This window comes from Elgaria multicarinata, chromosome 1 (genome assembly GCF_023053635.1).
Source record: "Elgaria multicarinata webbii isolate HBS135686 ecotype San Diego chromosome 1, rElgMul1.1.pri, whole genome shotgun sequence".
In the NCBI taxonomy this organism is placed as follows: domain Eukaryota; kingdom Metazoa; phylum Chordata; class Lepidosauria; order Squamata; family Anguidae; genus Elgaria; species Elgaria multicarinata.
In genome coordinates this window covers 45,976,244-45,994,933 of record NC_086171.1, presented here as the reverse complement: position 1 = coordinate 45,994,933, position 18,690 = coordinate 45,976,244, and the positions used below count along the sequence as shown (strand labels likewise).

The window sequence follows — 18,690 nt, the reverse complement described above, 5'->3', positions numbered from 1 at the left end:
TGTACTCAGAAGTGAGTTCAGATGCAATGTTAGACTGCAATGCTTAGGTACATTCATTGGGAAGTCAGTGTTATTAAACTCAGTGGGACATATCTGTGACTAAACTTGCATCGGACTGGGATGTTCTGCACAGTCAAGTGCTTTTCCTTCAGCCTCAGATCATCTCGTAGTAGAGATCAAGTACTGCTTAAAGTTGGAATGCACTTGCCTCCATGATGCCCAGCTACTCAGCTTATATCTCTTGCAGTTCTTTTTCACAAATGAGTGATCTGTTTGATGCATTTTACAGATTCAACAGCTTCCACCTTGAACCCTCTTCATCTTGTAACAACGATTACGTTTCTGTGTACGATGGCCCAAACATCATTTCTCCACTTCTTGGGAAATTCTGCGGCTCAGTCCTTCCTCCCGTTATCAAGAGCTCCTCAAATGTCTTGCTCCTAGTGTTCAAGACAGATTCCTACGAAGCAGCCGGCGGGTGGAAAGCATCTTTCAGAGAGACAATAGGTAAAGCGATATCCAGACGAATAGATCCTAGCACCTTAGATACAAGCCAGCTCTGATGAAATAGCAAGAGATATGGCAGGTGGGGGGACTGGCAGCAGCCCTTCGCTTAATTAAAAAGCCCCTGCCAAGGTCACACCCCTGGCAAAAGAGATCTGCCCCTTCCCCAGGAGCCCACTGGCCAGGGAGGGAGAGAAAAGGGAGGGAAAGAGAGGGGCAACCATATGAAAAGGAGGACAGTGCTCCTGTACCTTTAACAGTTGTATAGAAAAGGGAATTTCAGCAGGTGTCATTTGTATGCATGCAGCACATGGTGAAATTCCCTCTTCATCACAACAGTTAAAGCTGCAGGAGCACAGCTCTCTTGACCTGATACAAAAGAGGGCAGGGCTCTTTTGTGATGAAGAGGGAATTTCACCAGGTGCTGCCTGCATACAAATGACACCTGCAGAAATTCCTGTTTCTATGCAACCGTTAAAGATACAGGAGCCCAGTCCTCCTTTCCATAGGGCCACCCTAACTGTGGCCCTGCCCACCACTGACATGAAGCCCCCAATAGATTACCAGCAAGGAAATGCCGCCGCCAATGAAACAAGGTTCCTCACCCCTGAGTTATAGGGAAAGCTTCTTAGGCGTGCATGAGAGTGTTAAATACTTAAATACTGCTAGATGCAGAGCAGGCGAATATTACATTCTGGTAAAAACAACGAGGAGTCTTGTGGCACTTAAAGACTTCCAGTTCACTAGATGCATACAGTATTATAGAGAGTTTGGGGTTTATGTATAGTACATATGGTGGTTGGGTGGTAGTGGGGTGTGTGTGGAGGGGAGAAGAATTGTAAACAGCAAAGTCAGAAGAAAATTCAATGCAGAAAGTGATAATCACATTATTAACAGTGCTCATTCACAGTGCAGTTGTCGCTGTTAACACAAACATCCCGGTACTAGGTAAGCCAATTTACACATGTAGTGTGATTTTTAAAAACAACCATCATTCTTTATCCCAGTTCAGGCCCCTGGGGAAAGAATTAAACCTCTTGATGAATTGTAACTCAGCAAACTTTTGCTCCAATCTCCTTTTAAAGTTTCTTTGCTCCATAATGGCCACATTATGGTCAGTGACAGTATCCTGGGAGGCTGAAGTGTTCTCCCACTGGTCTTTGAATATTGCCATTTCTGATGTCAGATTTGTGCATATTTCTTCTGCATTGGCTTAGGTGTTTCATTTGTGGAAAATTAGGCTAAATATCCAGGAACACTTAGCACCTTAGTAGATTTGAACTAGATGTGTGCCTCATGTGGGCACCTAATTTATGCCACATGTGGAAACCATGAGAGAACACGAATCCTGTTTTTTAAATGTTATGATTCATCCTTAACGTTTGGGGATTGGGGTGTGTGGTTAAAAGGCGGAGGGTTTCTGATCACCTCGGAAGCCCTCCACCATATTTTTTTGCAAGAAACTTTTAAGGCAGGAGAGCTAGAGAAAAAAGCTTTTATCTCATTCATATTTTGGTCTCCAGTATGCAGTGATGGGGACTAGTCATGCCAGAGGAGTTGCCATTTTTATAGCAAAGCATGTGGAATATATCAGCAATAAGCTGATAATAACTACTGATAAAAAATACAACATATTCTCCATCAAGTTATTCTTCTGTTAATGCAACTTTGGGGGGGGGGTAACTCTTAAGGGTTTGCAGAGTGCGCACTCCAGATATGTTGACATGAAAAAGCCTTTGTGGTGTAGCAGAAACATATTCTTATACTGAATCATTGTAACCCCACCCCATGCCTTACCCACCCACCCCCCACCCCCACACAGTTAGTAGCTGGTTTTCATTCATTACAGTCTAAAAGAAACATAAAAGATGAGGGAGTACATCTGAGCACTGTGTTCTGTGCCAAGCACCACATTCCCATAGTTCTCCACTGCAGTTTCTACAATTTGTAGTTTGGTAAGGATTGCAGATGTCAAATGTTGCCCATCTACTCTCTTATAAAACAAGATGGTGATCTTTCATTTCCTGTTAGTTATTAGATGCTTGTTTTAAAGGATTCAACACTTGAAGAAAGTCTTGGAGTTCGAAGGATGTTTCTGTCCTGTTAGGTATTAATCTTCAAGGTCAAAAAGAGCCCTAAGAGCTTCCCTACATGAGTGATTTATTGCACGCTCGTGATTGGTTGCTCATAGAAGTTTGTGGGTCCTTTTCATGACGTGGTCAACCTCTGATGCCTCTCTCACCATTTTCAAGTGGGAATCCGCCATTTTATAAAAACCTGGAAATGTTGTAATAAAATGAAATCATGCAAGAAAGCAGCACCATCTGATGGCGCTATAAATGAAATATATGAGAAGGAACCAGCAAAAACAAGTGAGAGGGGGGAGTGCATGCATTATGCTGATTGTTAAACTCGCAAAGACTCTGGACGAAAAAGCCCCAGTAAGGCTGAAAGATGGAGAAGCCCTAAGACTCATTTCACAACATGTTGAGGCTATTTGTGAGCCACATTTCTTTTCATTCTGAGGATCCTTCTTCTCCATCATGACATAAAACCTAGGAGGGGAATCTCCAGCTCACAGGCCGAATCCAGCCTGCAAAGGTTTCCCATCTGACACACAGAGCCTCCTCCTCCAGGAGCTGGGGCTTGGTCCCCAAGCCCTGTAGCATGCAGAAAAATCCCCAGTGTATAGTAGCAGAAATGAGGGCACTGGGAGAAGCGGCCACTGTTCCCAGGGCTGTCAGATGCTGGGGGTGATGCATGCTGCACAAAGCTTGGGACCTGGAGGCGATCAGAGGAACCCCACCCACTGACATCTTCTTGTTGGCAGATGGGTTCAGTTTGGTTCAGTCCAGTCCCTCCACCTAAAATGATTTCCCCACCCTTGACATAAAGCATGAACCAATCATCTATGTATCTCAGATCAGCAACTTCTGAAACCTTCGATATGAAACATCTGGTGGCGATCCCAGAAAACAATGTCAGCTATTCTAGGAAGGTAATGGTTTGGATGTGAGAAACATGCCACTGAGCGTTGGATCCTGCCTTCCCTCCCCAATGCACAGATTGTCTCTGCTTTTCCCTGATTTGTTATAACCATATGATATGTAATTGGGTGGGGGGGAATACAGTCAATGCTAACCAGAAATTATTTCCAAACCATGGTTTATAAACCTACTTCAACCCATAGTTTCCATCGACAGCTTAGAGGCAATGGGTGCTTTTGGACAACTGCAGTGGTACAAGAAACTGCACATGCACACCATTTGCATTATTCCAGCATGGGTTGGTGTGTTGTCTGAACTCTGTGCACTGCAGGAGAGGGGACATCCCATCCACCTTCATTCTCTACTGCACTTCATGGGTTGAAGGCTGGGTAGGAGAGTCAGTGTGGTGTGGTGGCTAAAGTGTTGGACTGGGAGTCAGGAGATCCGGGTTCTAGTCCCCACTCAGCCATGGAAGCTCACTGGGTGACTTTGGGTCAGACACAGACTCTCAGCCCAGCCTACCTCACAGGGTTGTTGTCTTGAGGATAAAATGGAGAGGAGGAGGTTTGTGTACACCACCTTGGATTCCTTGGAGGGAAAAAGGCAGGATATAAATGCTATAAATAAATAAATAAATAAACAAACACACACACACATGGCATGTGCTGGATTTGGGCCACATGCTAACATGGGGAATAATGCAAATGGGGCTTGTGCACATAGCATGTGCAGCTGGGGGAGGGGAGCAGCCACAATAGCTTTCCCCCCTGCTGCGATTGTCTGAACTCAGTCAATTCTTTGTTAAGTAAAGATCTGGGTTTCCTATTTCTAGTCCAGTTAACTACATTGTTAGGTTTTCATTCATAGGCCCTATGCTGGGTGAAACTGGCACCTATAGAAGAGGATATTTACAAGTGAGCCACAGTCCCATTACCTATTACAACCTGGCCAGGGTGAAGTAGCAATCCAAGATACTTTGTACCACTTCTTTATGAGAGGATAAAGAGTTCTGCTTAAATCTAGAGCAGGTAAAGAGGCAAACAGGAAGTCTGTATAAAATTAATCTGAACAGGAACTCCCATCTATTCCACTACAAGAAAAAACCCCAAGAGATTTTGTATTAGCACAACATCCGTACAGCAAATCTGAAGCACAATTCTTCATTAATGTATAATGATGAGTACATTATTCTGTGACTATATTAGTGAAGCAAGGTTGGATAATGTGATTATAATGTTCTGCTTAATGTTGTTGGTGACCCTAATTAACTATTAGAATGAGGTGAACAGAAATGGTAAACTCATTTGGCGTAGTCTTAAGTCTTGCTTCCTTCTTTCAGAAATCAATCCATTTTCATTTGTGGTTACTTAGAATGTTCACACCAATCATGTCACCCAAAATTATTATTTCTATTCCATTCTTTTGTGATTTTACTGAGAGGTTATCAGTTTGTTGACTTAAACGGAAATAGGAGCTATAGGAAGTAATTTCCAGCATCTGGGGAAAAATACCTCCTTTTTAATAAAAACAGCATCTTGGTATTTTCGATTTAGTATCTGCATGTTATTAGGTTTGTTCCACTTGGACAAGTTTATTATAGAAAACAAATCAATGGTTTCAGTTTTGTATTTTTAGAAGTAAACTACTTTGTGTTTCATCTGTATTATAAAAATGTCGTTTTGGACAACACTGATGACGTATTCTAGAAATCATTACAGTGCCTATATCTGTGGCTTGATAGATATTCCGTTTCTCAAACTGGCCTCAGAATATATTTTTTTATCATCCTCCATCTGGACATAGAATCATAGAATCATAGAATAGCACAGTTGGAAGGGGCCTACAAGGCCATCGAGTCCAACCCCCTGCTCAATGCAGGAATCCACCCTAAAGCATCCCTGACAGATGGTTGTCCAGCTGCCTCTTGAAGGCCTCTAGTGTGGGAGAGCCCACAACCTCCCTAGGTAACTGATTCCACCGTCGCACTGCTCTAACAGTTAGGAAGTTTTTCCTGATGTCCAGCCGGAATCTGGCTTACTTTAACTTGAGCCCGTTATTCCGTGTCCTGCACTCTGGGAGGATCGAGAAGAGATCCTGGCCCTCCTCTGTGTGACAACCTTTTAAGTATTTGAAGACTGCTATCATGTCTCCCCTCCATCTTCTCTTCTCCAGGCTAAACATGCCCAGTTCTTTCAGTCTCTCTTCATAGGGCTTTGTTTCTAGACCTCTGATCATCCTGGTTGCCCTCTTCTGAACACGCTCCAGCTTGTCTGCGTCCTTCTTGAATTGTGGAGCCCAGAACTGGACGCAATACTCTAGATGAGGCCTAACCAGGGCCGAATAGAGAGGAACCAGTACCTCACGTGATTTGGAAGCTATACTTCTATTAATGCAGCCCAAAATAGCATTTGCCTTTCTTGCAGCCATATCGCACTGTTGGCTCATATTCAGCTTGTGATCTACAACAATTCCAAGATCTTTCTCGTTTGTAGTATTGCTGAGCCAAGTGTCCCCCATCTTGTAACCGTGCATTTGGTTTCTATTCCCTAAATGTAAAACTTGGCATTTATCCCTATTAAATTTCATTCTGTTGTTTTCAGCCCAGCATTCCAGCCTATCAAGATCACTTTGAAGTTTGTTTCTGTCTTCCAGGGTATTAGCTATCCCACCCAATTTTGTGTCATCTGCAAATTTGATCAGCATTCCCTGCACCTCCTCATCCAAATCATTAATAAAAATGTTGAAGAGCACTGGGCCCAGGACTGAGCCCTGCGGCACCCCACTCGTTGCCTCTCCCCAGTTTGAGAAGGTTCCATTGATAAGTACTCTTTGAGTCCAATTCTGTAGCCAACTGTGGATCCACCTAATAGTTGTTCCATCTAGCCCACTTTTAGCTAGTTTGTTAATCAGAATGTTAATCATCTCTGTCAAAGTAAAATCTCTGTGATCTAATATTGGCTTCATAGCTGAATTTAGTATACAATAGATAAGGAAGTTCCTCAAATTCCCAGAACTTCAGTATTCTATGTAATAAGATTTTATTCCATTCCATATTTATAATCATAACTTGCAATCCTATGCATGTTTTCATGAAATTAAGTTCCACTGAGATTTGCTTCTAGGGAAACCGTCACAGTATCAGGCTACCCATATCTAAACATCCGCATATTCATTGAGCAGGGGTTTGGATTTGGTGGCCTCATAGGCCCCTTCCAACTCTACTTTTCTATGATTCTATGATTCATTTATCTAGGAATTCTTGCTAGAAATTTTCAATGGCACTCACTTATTTTCCTTAGCTATATAGCAATTCACTGTCATCAGTGTCCTATAGCAGCCCAATTAGTAATTGCACACTTCCCTTAAACACTTCCACCATATTTTATCATTAGCGTTTCTGCATTTGATAGCCAGTTATAGATGACCATTTGGTTCCTACTTACACATGGGGCAGCGTGATGCTGTGGAGCAAGTACTAGGTTTGCAAGGGAAAACCAGAGGGAGAAAGGCAACTAGTGGGGCTTTAGTGCCTTGGGGTGGCCTTCCATTGCTGACCCCTGAGCAGCTGCTGAGGAGGAGGAGGAGGAGGAGCAGTCCTAACTGCTTGGTTCTCCTGGGGTGGCCTTCCCCCCCCCCCAGCATTGTGCTGCTCCTATGTTGCCTTGCCTCCCAAGGGCCACAGTAAGCATTCATTAAAGCATGCATAGAGGAGTGATACACATACTAGCTTCCTGTACTCTCCTGTAAATGCATACAGCCCTGATTTGGATTGGGACCATGGTGCTCTGGAAGAGGATTTAAACTTTTTCTATAAACCCCCCCCCCCCATTTTTTGGTGACATTCCACACACCCCACATCTGCAGTATGGACATGTGCTTTTCTTTTTTAACACCACTGTGGGGTGGTAATGGAGAAAAATCATGAAAAAAATTGGGGTGGGGTGGGCTTAAACCCTCCTCTTTCAGAATGCCATGGTCCCTCTTTGAATCAGGGATGATTGGTAGTAAGAGGAAAAGGGGGTGGAGCCGGGGAAGGGGATGGGGCCATATGGGGAAATCTGCAGGGCTGCATTTGGCCCCTGGAACAGCTGGATTTGGCCCCTGGGCCTGAAATTCTGCATCCCTGAGCTAAGGGAACAGAGGCGTGTGTGAGTGTGGAGGGGATAAGTGGAGGCCGGTGGCTCTGATGTCAGTGGCACTGTGAATTCACTCCAGGTTTTAGTCAGAAGCAGTCGAAATTCTAAAGGAGCTATCCAAGGTTCTGACAGAAACCCAAACCAGATTCACTGCCCCACTGACATTGCAGCCACTAGCCTCCACTGGTGTGGAGGGGAATGTTCTCTGAATTTTACTAGCCAATCAAATCCTTGGGTGAAGTTCTTCAGTTCTGAGTTAACGGAATGCCTCTCCTGACATGAACCTACCCATACACTACACTCAACATCTAAGGTTCTCCTCTGGGTGCTTACTCCCAAGGAAGCTCGGAGGATGGTAACAAGGGAGAGGGCCTTTTCTGTAGTGGCCCCCAATTCTGGAATGATCTCCCTGATGAGGCTCGCCTGGCACCAACATTGTTATCTTTTCAGCACCAGGTCAAGACTTTTCTTTTCTCCCAGGCATTTAACAGCATATGTTGAGTTTTAAGAGACTCCAGAACTAGCTTTGGCCTGGCTGAGAGTTTACAATTGTTTTAAATGTTAGCTGTGTTATGGTTTTAAATTTTGTATATTGATTTTTAATGTTCAGTCTTTTAGTCTTTGTGAACTGCCCAGAGAACTTCAGCTATGGGGCGGTATATAAATGTAAATCATCATCATCTACTTGATTTGTCTGGTTCTAGTTTATTCACCTTTGTCTTTGAGTTTGGGGGTTTGAGTTTTCGCTTTGATGTTTTGGACCATTTCTTTTAATGCTGTGGGGCCGAGGGACAAAGAAAACAAAGCAAGAGCTATTGATAAGAGGCACTCTGTATTTGACTTGACATGCTGGCCCGCTTCCTTACCAGAGATCTATTTATAATGAACTGCAAGTATTTTCAATTATCTCCAGTGGGGCTGAATATTATGCATGCTTTGAATGGGGGGAAAAACCCTCTGCCTTAATAATAACTCTTTCATCATTCCTTCATGAATACTGCTGGTGCCATTCCAACTAATGCTATGTCTACTACTCTGTTAATTTAGCTTTAATAAAAATATCAGTTTTCTACTTTGGGCTAGAAGCATCATTGCTGTAATATTGCTGTCACAGCATACTCGAGCTATAGTTAAGCCAAAATCACAGTGCTTGATATTTGGCTTCAAGCCTCCTTCCATCAGTTCCAAGCAAGTCAGCCCTGGAAGATGGTTGCAAGAAAGGCAGATTTTGTGATGGGTTACAATAAAAGAAACATTATGTGCAAGAGGCGGAAAGTAATATTTATGGCCTCTTCCAGTTACTGCATTTTGTAAAAATTCAAAAGCCACAGTAAGGCAATACCTTTATTATTAGGACCACCTAAAGTTTAGATTCTAAACTGTTACAAAAGAGGGGGTAAGCTAGAACTCAAAAAATATATTTACTATTTTGGGAATGACAAAAAGTTCAAGTAGGGTAGAGATAAGCTTTATTGAAAAGGAACTTGTATTCTGCTTCCTATTTGCTTTAATGCCTCCCTTAATATGTTCACCAGCAACCATGCATCAAATAGAGCATAGGTGGAGATAAGCAGCAAGCACCGTATCCTGATGTAGAATAACGTTCTGGAAACAGAAAATACTACGCCATTGACCAGGAAAGGCAAAAAACCAAGCATAAGAATGTAAGAACGTAAGAAGTGCCCTGATGCTGGATCAGACTGAGGGTCCATCCAGTCCAGCACTCTATTCACAGAGTGGCCAACCAGCCATCGGCCAAGGATGATCAAGCAGGACATGGTGCAACAGCAGCCTCCCACCCATGTTCCCCAGCAACTGGTGCACACAGGCTTACTGCCTCGAATACTGGAGATAGCACATCTCATGTTTAGATTTGGCGTTTTCCAGCCTGCAAGCTTCATATTGCCTATTTACATCAGGAATTGTAGTTTAAGTGTTGTGCAGATGCCTCAAGCACATGCTTGCTGAGATAATACCAGGGTCAGTGCGCTAGTTTGGTGTGTGTGTGTTTTTACAAGATTATCTTTTGTAATGCTTCAACTCTAGCCTTAAAAATGTACCAGGATATCCAAGTTGAGACATTTGAAGTTAGTCAAGAGCGCACCCATCCAGATGTGATTGGGAAACAATGCCGGTGGTGTCAATTCTGAAATGCTCGTGTGTGTGTGTGTGTGTTTTCTTTTCTAATTTTAGAGTTAGTACTTCTGAAAGGCACATTATCCCCTTAGAGATGTTCAAGATCTGAACCTGCATTCAGGGAGAGTGGGATTGCAGCAGCAGCAGGTTCTGCCCTGATTTACCCCTGTTCGTTAGAACATTGCTAGTGGGTCGCCATGCAAACAGCTTTCTCTGCACAATTGACAACACTTCCAAACGTTGCATAGATCAAACCCTCCACAGCTACATCCTCATAGTCTCTATACTGATGTTTTGAAATACACATATAGATTAAGAGCAAACCCTGCACCATAACCCAGTTCTTCTATTGACAGTCATTAGAACTTTTGAAAGGATATGTTATTACTATATACATTACAGATAAACTTTACGATATAGTACAGCCTTCCACATGCTGGTGCTGGACTCCCATTATGCTTGACTATTCGCCATAATGGTGGGGGTAATGGGAGTTGCAGTACAAAACATTTGGAGTGGACCAGGACCAGGTTGGAGAAGGCTGGTATAGAACATTAAAATCTCATAGAGCATAATGGGTGCCTCTAATTTATTTACATTTTTCACTTCTTGTTGTAAACAGCCTCATAATAGCACTATCTTGTCATCTGTGCTAGTAAAAATTACCTGCAGGTAACCAGGTGCAATCCTACTGCTGAGATAGAATGTTCTTGGTCTTGCTACTTTGCTTCAACGAAGTGGTTTGGTTTGGACAATCGCGGGGGTGAAACCCATTGTGGGTTCTTCCTCGCCCTTGAGCATGCCACTTGCAAGCTCGCAATTTGCATAATTACCCACGATGCAGCATGGGTTGCCATATCACCTGAACCCAGTGTGCTGCACGCCAGGGGTGGCTTCTTACCACCCCACTTCCCATGGCTTGCAGTAGGAGTTGTGAGAGGGTGAGAAGCTACGCACCGCACCGCGTGCTGGTTTTGGATGACATGGCAACCCATGTTGCATCATGGGAAATTATGCAAATCTCAGGCGCGCACATGGCATACACAGGGTCAGGGAAGAACCCACATTGGGTTCTTTTGTCCCCACTTGTCTGAACGCGGCCACTGAAATCCTCTTTTTAAATAATTGTAAAACTTGATGTTTAATTGTTTCATTTGTGTGATAATCTGAAACATATACAGATGCCATATATTTAAACAAGGTGGATGAGGAACCAAAATTCAGTGCAACTTGTTCTGTGCATTTGGCAGTTTTGTGTCAAATGCACAGTTTTGTGTTGGACGTATTCATTGGGGATAAAGTTCAACTAAAAACTTTTCTTTTTCCTAAAGCTTTTAAAACTTGATGTTGTGCAGACTTCTACTGTTACTTTCTACTGTTAGTTTTACCCTACCCTGTGCCTGCTTACCCTACCCTGTACCTGTTGGCATTCTCTTCCCCTCCTTATTGTTTCACTATGATTTTATTAGATTGTAAGCCTATGCGGCAGGGTCTTGCGATTTACTGTTTTACTCTGTACAGCACCATGTACATTGATGGTGCTATATAAATAAATAAATAATAATAATAATAATAATAATAATAATAATAATAATAACACTTATCAGTGGCTACTAGTTCTGATGGCTTTATGCTACCTCCAGTAACAGAAACAGTACGCCTCTCAATACCAGTTGCTGGGGAACATGGGTGGCACAGTGCTATTGCACTCCTTTCCTATTTGTGGGTTTCCCACAGGCAGCTGGTTGGCCTCTGCGTGAACAGAATGCTGGGCTAGATGGACCCTTGCTCTAATCCAACGTGGGCCTTCATGGCAGCCAATCATAGTAGATGCTTTGCTCTGTTCGATCAACATACCAACTCCATTAGGGTGACGTATTCTTTCACATGAAGTGAAAAGCACACAGACAAGTGTGCCTGTATTTTAATCTGAGCACTAATACTTAAGAATGTGTAATCAGGAATTCTTATATTTTAAGATTTATTTAAGCTCCTGCATACAGATATAAATGCTTCATTTGCTACAACAATCCCAGAAGGATTTTGTAGAGTTAACAGGCATATTAGCCTAACGGGTCTAAAAATAGAGACACAGCTCCTCCTATTGTTCAAAAAAAAAAAAAAAAATCCAAGCAAACCCTGTGACATGATTGAAAGTCTACTTTAAATTAAAACTTGTTTCTCTTTTCTTTTAATGAATTCAGTTATCATCGAAGAAAAAGATTGTTGTTGTTGTGTGTGTGTTTTTTAAAAATACTTTCTTTGTGTTTCCCAATATTTTGCAGATGGGTTGTACAAAAAATGTAGGGTAAATTTGGGCTACTATTTGGGCTACTATAAGAAATCTAAAAGACAATGCTGTGTATTTGGTAGGGCTGTGCATGGAGCCCCCCGAACTGCTTCGTGGCCCAATCTGCAACTTTCAGATTGCGCCAATACGCTTCGGGTCGATCCGACTCTCCCCCACTCCGCAGAGTGAGATCCAGAGGGGCAGATCAAGATTTTGCCCCCCTTTCCCTATTTACTTGCCTCTGCAGCGGGCAGTGAAGGCATGTAAGTGGGGAAGGGGGGCAAAATGTGGGCTGAAAAAGCCCCCCTCCCCCCTTACCTGGCTCCACCACTGTTGCCGCATGGACTGTGCCACCGCCGCCAGGTAAGCCCCCTCCCCCCCCGCTTACCTACTTCCGCCACGATCCGGCGCAGGCCTCAGTTGAAGCCTGCGCTGGACCGCGACAGAGGCAGGTGAGCCCCCCTGCCCCCTTACCTGGCTCTGCCGCCGTTGCGCATGGACTGCGGTGGCGGCGGTGCCAGGTGAGCCCCCTTCCCTGTGTTCGGAGCTCTGGATTGAGGCAAACCGCTTCGCCTCGATCCACAGCTGACCCGATCCACCTCCGCCTTTGGTGGAGGAGGATCGGGTCGGTTTGCTCCAGATTCGCAATCTGAATCGGAGGTAGCTGGTACTTTTGAAATATCTATTAACAAGTTATTTTCCAGAGCCAACTAGTGGCATCCTCCCTAGCTCATTAGGACTGGAGCGTCATAGAATCAGGCCTATCAGATGAGCAGCTAAAAGTACTGTTAACTTTTAGATTATTGCCAGTTATAATACTTATTCTTATCTTTACAGCCTTATCCTAAATCTTAATATACCTGATCAAGTACCAAGGATGAGACAAACTACGGTAGTATCCAACATTAGTCCTACAAAGAGTAGATTCACTGAAATGAATGGGAGTTAAGTTAGTTGTGATCAACTTAAGTCTTACTCATGTTAGTGGGTCTACTCGATGTAAGACTAACATTGAATATTACAACTGACAGTTTACATTTATTACTTAGGCTTTGCTTTGAGTGCCATTTTTTTTTAGTAGAAAAGAAGGGTACGAATCAACTAATACCCCCAAAAAAGTTGATAACAATTATTTTTAAACACTTTTCAGATGGTTCTCTAGTAATAAAGTGCAACCATAAAAATCAGCTATCCTGTTACACTTTCCGAAATGATATGTGATGTTGGCTTTGTAGTGATACCAGGATAGTATTGCAGGTTGAGATACTAGGGTAGATTGGTACATATGCTTTCATTAATTGCTTACTCTCCAGAAATTGCTAATACTAGCACAGTGCTATTTATGTATTTATCTACCATATTTATATAACTACCCATAACATATGTTCTCTGAGAGGCTTATGAAACCAAGAATAAAATACAACATTTAGATAAAATACAATATTTACGATTCAAAAACAGTAAAATGCAGCTTTAAAATATTGATTTTTTTTTTTAGCGGTGCAAAAATGAAACCAATTAGTAGCTCACCTTTTAAAGGATTATGAAGGGAAAACACACACCCTCCCCCTGCCCCACAAGCCACTTTAAAAAAAAAAAGGGTGAATAAAAAGGTCTTCTTCATCTGGTTCTGGAAACAGGTCATCACCTGACACTGAGGAGGCTATTCTACATCCCTTTCACACATAACATTGCATGCATGGAGGGTGGAGTACTGTAATGCATTCATGTGCGTTGTGCCTGCTCTTGACCTCTACACATTTAATTAATGGTGTGAGCAGAGACTATGTTCCTATGGCCCCCACCACATAATTGGGAGCCCTGCTTTTCCTACCTTCTCACTCATGTGTAGAGTTCTATTGCCTATGCATTGTCTAGTCACACCATTTACTTAGGGCTTCACTACACCAGACTTTTATTCCACACCTTTACTGGGGCTTCTACTTCTAGATTCTTGGCAGGATTAAGATTGGCTCCTTTACATATGTTTACATGGGGTTTTTTTTTTGCGGGGGGGGATTTCCTTTGTTCACAAGTTCTATACATTTCATTATACAGCCAATAGATGGCAATGTGATATAGCAGGATTCCGTTAAGTCATCAGCTGTTGGAGTGCTTCAAAGCATCATTAAAATTTATTACCACATTTTCCCCATTAAGAAGAAAGATGGGATAAAGGTTATAAAGCACAAGAGAGGCCCTGGAGGTTGATGTTGTCGTGTAAAGGACCCACAAACTTCTATGAGAGACAAATCACGAGCGCATGGTAAAAGCCTCGTGTAGAGAAGCCGTTAATGTATGGAAGTCAGGAGCAAGGTCAGTGTCTGTAATGCTGCCCCGCCCCCCACATACACACTTCCAATCTAATGTGTAAAAAGGGTTTTAGTTCAACCAAATCCTGTACAAAAGTTAAAGGTGATGTAGTCCTCGTCCCAAAAATTAACAATTTAATAATAAACATCAAGATAGGAATGGGGAAAGAGAGATATTAAACATGACAGAAAAATATATAATTTGCCATTTAAAATACCAATATCAAACATGTAAGTTGACAGATCTCTGTTTTTTGTACAGGTCCCGAGCAAGGTTGTGGTGGCTACCTGATGAATTCAAGTGGTAGCTTTGGTTCTCCAGACTCCAACAAAGACGGCAAATATGACAAAGATCTAGAATGTGTGTGGACTATAGTTGCACCCATAAACAAGTTGATCAACCTCACCTTCAACACTTTTCTACTGGAAGCACAGTCTTGGCAAACCTGCCGATATGACTATGTCAAAGTAAGACCATCCATGTGTGTTTATCAAGAAATGTGACATTCACTTTTTGACCTTAGCTTTCAAAAAAAATTGTGCATGTTTGCTTTTTCCTTCAGACATTATCTTACGCTGACAGTAAAGGGAAGATAATAGCTTTGTATGACTGTAAGGGCAGAAGCCTATTACGTTTAAACAGAAAAGCTCCCACAATTCCCAGCATTGGGACTGCTGCGAATTGTACGACTTTTTCCTGTCTAAACATAGATAGGATGGTTCTGAAGGTAATTCAAGTTCCGGTACTGGCCTTGATTGAAAATGGCTTTCTTCTTGACATGAAATCAAAATGAGAAATTGTCTCACTTTGGATGTACATATTTTTGGCTTATTAAATCAAGATGACCATGAGCCTTATGTCTGGACACTCCATACTTTCACTTTCCTCCTCCCTTCCTGGCACTCTAGAATTAAAAACATCCTGGGTTAATAAACTACCATTTCCCATTATGTCCAAACCAGAAAATTATGTTTACAACGATGAGAACAAACTAGTTTCTTCAAGCAACTTCACACTGTGGTTTCAACTTCAAACCATGCTTTGTTCCAATCCTGGTAATCATAGTTTCCTGGTCCAAAAGTCATGGGAAACTATGGTTAATTGACCCAAGAAATTATCAGTTGCGGCACAGCAAAAAAAAAGAGGGGGGAAAGGAATGGCATGAGGACACAGTGGACGGATCTAAGGGCACATTTGAACTGGACCAATTATTTTAGTCCTGAAGCCTGAAATACAGCCAAGTTTGAATGCTTGAACTACACCCACCAATCCTTTACCTAGTTTTTAATTGTGCAAGATACACTTACCATGACATATTGAGGTAATCTCCCTCTCTCCCTCTGGTTTTTAGCTGTATGATGGTATTAATGAAAATGCTGCTCTAGCTGGCACATTTTGTGGTTCCAGCATTCCAGCTCCTTTTCTTTCTACTGACAACTTCCTGACTATTAAGTTTGTCACTGACACAACTGTAGAAAGAATCGGTTTCAATGCTACCTATACTACTGTGGATAGTAAGTATGGTTTTAATTTTCTTCTCAGAGGATCTCGAAGTTAATTTCCTTTTAGCAATTTGGGGACTAAGGGCTGTCAGTTAAGAAGTTTGTGAGGGAAATGAACTTTTTTTTCCCTGTACAGAGATTTATTTATTTATTTATTTATTTTATTCAATTCCAACTCCCCAGACAAGCCCTGAGAGAAGGGTTAATAGGCCTTGATCTGAGTGGAGGAGAAAGTGATTGTAAAATCTATCTGTCTGGAGAAGGGGGTGGGGAGGTCATTTGCATAACATGTTGGGTTAGAGATAGAACAGCTAAACTGAAGTAAGGAGTACATATAGACCTACAAACGAGGGGCATGTCTACACCTGCTTTTTCCCCCGGGATCATCCCGGGATTGTTCCTGTGCATCCAAATGACACACAGGGGATCCCAGGACCAGGCAGAGATGATCCCTCCATTTTCATGGGTGTAGAAAGGGCCTAGATTAAGCTGTTGTGTTGTTCTTTCTAACAGGACTGTGTGGAGGTATATATAATGCAACATCCATCACCCAAACTGCAACATCGCCCTACTTTCCAAATCCCTATCCTCCATTTACATTCTGCAGATGGGTCATTGATGCCCCTCCTGAGCAACAGGTCAAAGTAGTAGTACAGAATTTCCACCTCCAGGCCAGCCAAGACTGCTCTCAGAATTATCTAGAGTTCCAGGACTCACCCCTGGTAAGTCAGCCGGTCTTTCTCCTGAGACTGTGAGAGGTATCGGTTCTTCCTTGGGGTGGTTCAGTGTGAAGGGTGATTGTGGTGGTGGCAATTCCCAGTTTTGGAAGCCTGTGAGATTGTAATCCTAATTGGAAGCAACTTCACCCAGCATGAGGGGTAGTAGAGCATGATGCAGCAACCATGGTCTGGATCTAGTCAATACCTGGGTGAGTGAAGACATGCAAACTTCATATAGACTATGCTGGGAAAGGAAGGATAGAAATGTCAACATCAGTGCCATGCACTAATGCTGGACCACATATAAGAGGCTGCCCAACCTATCTGTATTACTTCTTTTTCATTGACTAAGGCGTTTTTTGAAGGAAGGAAATGCAGAGCCTAGAGAATGGGAGATGGACGCAGGGGTGGGAAAGGAGGCTTGTTGGTGGTTTTGTAGGGTATCTTACTCTGGAGTGCTTGTCCCTTGGGTAGACAACTAGGTGTCTTCCAGATGTTTTTGACTACAAGTCCCATCAGTCCCATCCAGCATGTCAAATGGTGGGGGGTTATGGGAGTTGTAATGCGAAACACCTGGAAGGTGGCAGGCTGCCTAGCCCTCACTTAGCTTCTTTTGTCACACAAGCGCTCACCATTGCACGCCTGTGACAATCGCAAGCCACAGTTCAGATGCCTCAGCACTCTACCCTGCAGTAGCCTTGCAAAACCAGCCGGCCAAAAACAGAAATCCCAAACCCTGTTGTAGCAATATGTCATGACCTGCAAGAAATTTCCTTGGATTCCACAGGCTAATTTCACAATGCTTGTGCTTATTACATTTCAGGGCAATCAAGAACATGCCGATCGCGTCCACCGATTCTGTGGCTCTGAAAACTTTGCCATTCCTGAGTTTTATTCTTATAGGCGAACTGGCGTGGTCATTTTTAAATCAGAAGCCTATATGATTAATAGTGGGCTTCTCTTCTCTTATCAAGCTTCAGGTAAAGTTTTACACCTGTTTCTTACTGGTATTGCACTCTGCTCGGCAGAGGATCATGGATAGTAAAAAGCTCCAGGTGTGAAGGTGTTATTAAAAGTAGAAATGACTTTTCTCCTTCCTCCTCATCCTAGGCTGCAACAGAGAATACAATCAGTCCTTTGGCTATCTGAAAAGCCCAGGCTGGCCTGATCCCTATCCTCATAATTTGGATTGTACCATTATTCTACGATCCCCACCGAATCACACCATCTCTCTCTTCTTCCATTCTTTTAACCTAGAGAACTTTGGATGTCAGCATGACTTCTTAGAGGTACGTCAGCCGACTGCATTGTAGGGCACTGCCAATGGTCTGATCACAGCCCTCCTGGAATTCTCCATCCTTGACTGTTTACCTCATTCATTAACTTACTTGCCCCCATTTTGTTGCCTAACAAACCATTTGACTTGACCTTGTGACCTTTTGGGGTGCTGATGGGCTTTGAATGTCCCCAACATTTTCCTGATTTATATTTAAAGAAATCATTAAAGAAGCAGATGGGGCACCATAGGTTCATCACACATCTAAGCATTCATAAGGCCAATCACAATATAATATATGTATAATATCTAGTATAAGTCCATCCACACAACAAGATTCAAGGCCATGGCAGTTCTTGAGGTTGGAACTAGAACAGGGGTGGGCAACCTTCTTTTGACTAAAGGCCGCTTTTGATGTTGGGCAACCAGTCAGCTTGTTCCTAGGAAGATGTAGGGTAGGAACTTGACTGGTGGCCAAAGGATGAAACTAGAAGGATAGGAAAACCAGGCAAACTAGGCATGATACCATTCATCCAATTGGTGATTTTATTTATTTATTGATAATATTTTTATTTAAGAACATAAGAAGTGCCCTGCTGGATCAGACCAAGGGTCCATCTAGTCCAGCGCTCTGTTCACACAGTGGCCAACCTGCCATCGGCCAGGGATAAATAACAGGACATAAAATACTTTTATCTTGCTCCTCAGTCTGAAAGGCTCACGGAGTTGCTTAAGGTACAAGCCTATACATGTTTAGACAGAAAAAGCTACTACAATTCCCAGCACGCCCCATCCAGCATGGCTGCCTGGAGCAAGCTGGGAGTTGT

General features: G+C 42.8%; 1 protein-coding gene across 1 annotated transcript in view; it reads left to right on the top strand.

Annotated features, from left to right (window-relative positions):
- CUBN (cubilin) overlaps window positions 1–18,690 on the top strand; it is a 222,405-nt gene that overhangs the window by 196,277 nt on the left and 7,438 nt on the right. The window contains exons 59-64 of the mRNA XM_063147614.1: window positions 290–507; window positions 14,628–14,833; window positions 15,718–15,880; window positions 16,382–16,590; window positions 17,411–17,567; window positions 17,698–17,876. Coding sequence (XP_063003684.1) covers window positions 290–507; window positions 14,628–14,833; window positions 15,718–15,880; window positions 16,382–16,590; window positions 17,411–17,567; window positions 17,698–17,876 — 1,132 coding nt within the window. The remainder of the gene's footprint in view (window positions 1–289; window positions 508–14,627; window positions 14,834–15,717; window positions 15,881–16,381; window positions 16,591–17,410; window positions 17,568–17,697; window positions 17,877–18,690) is intronic.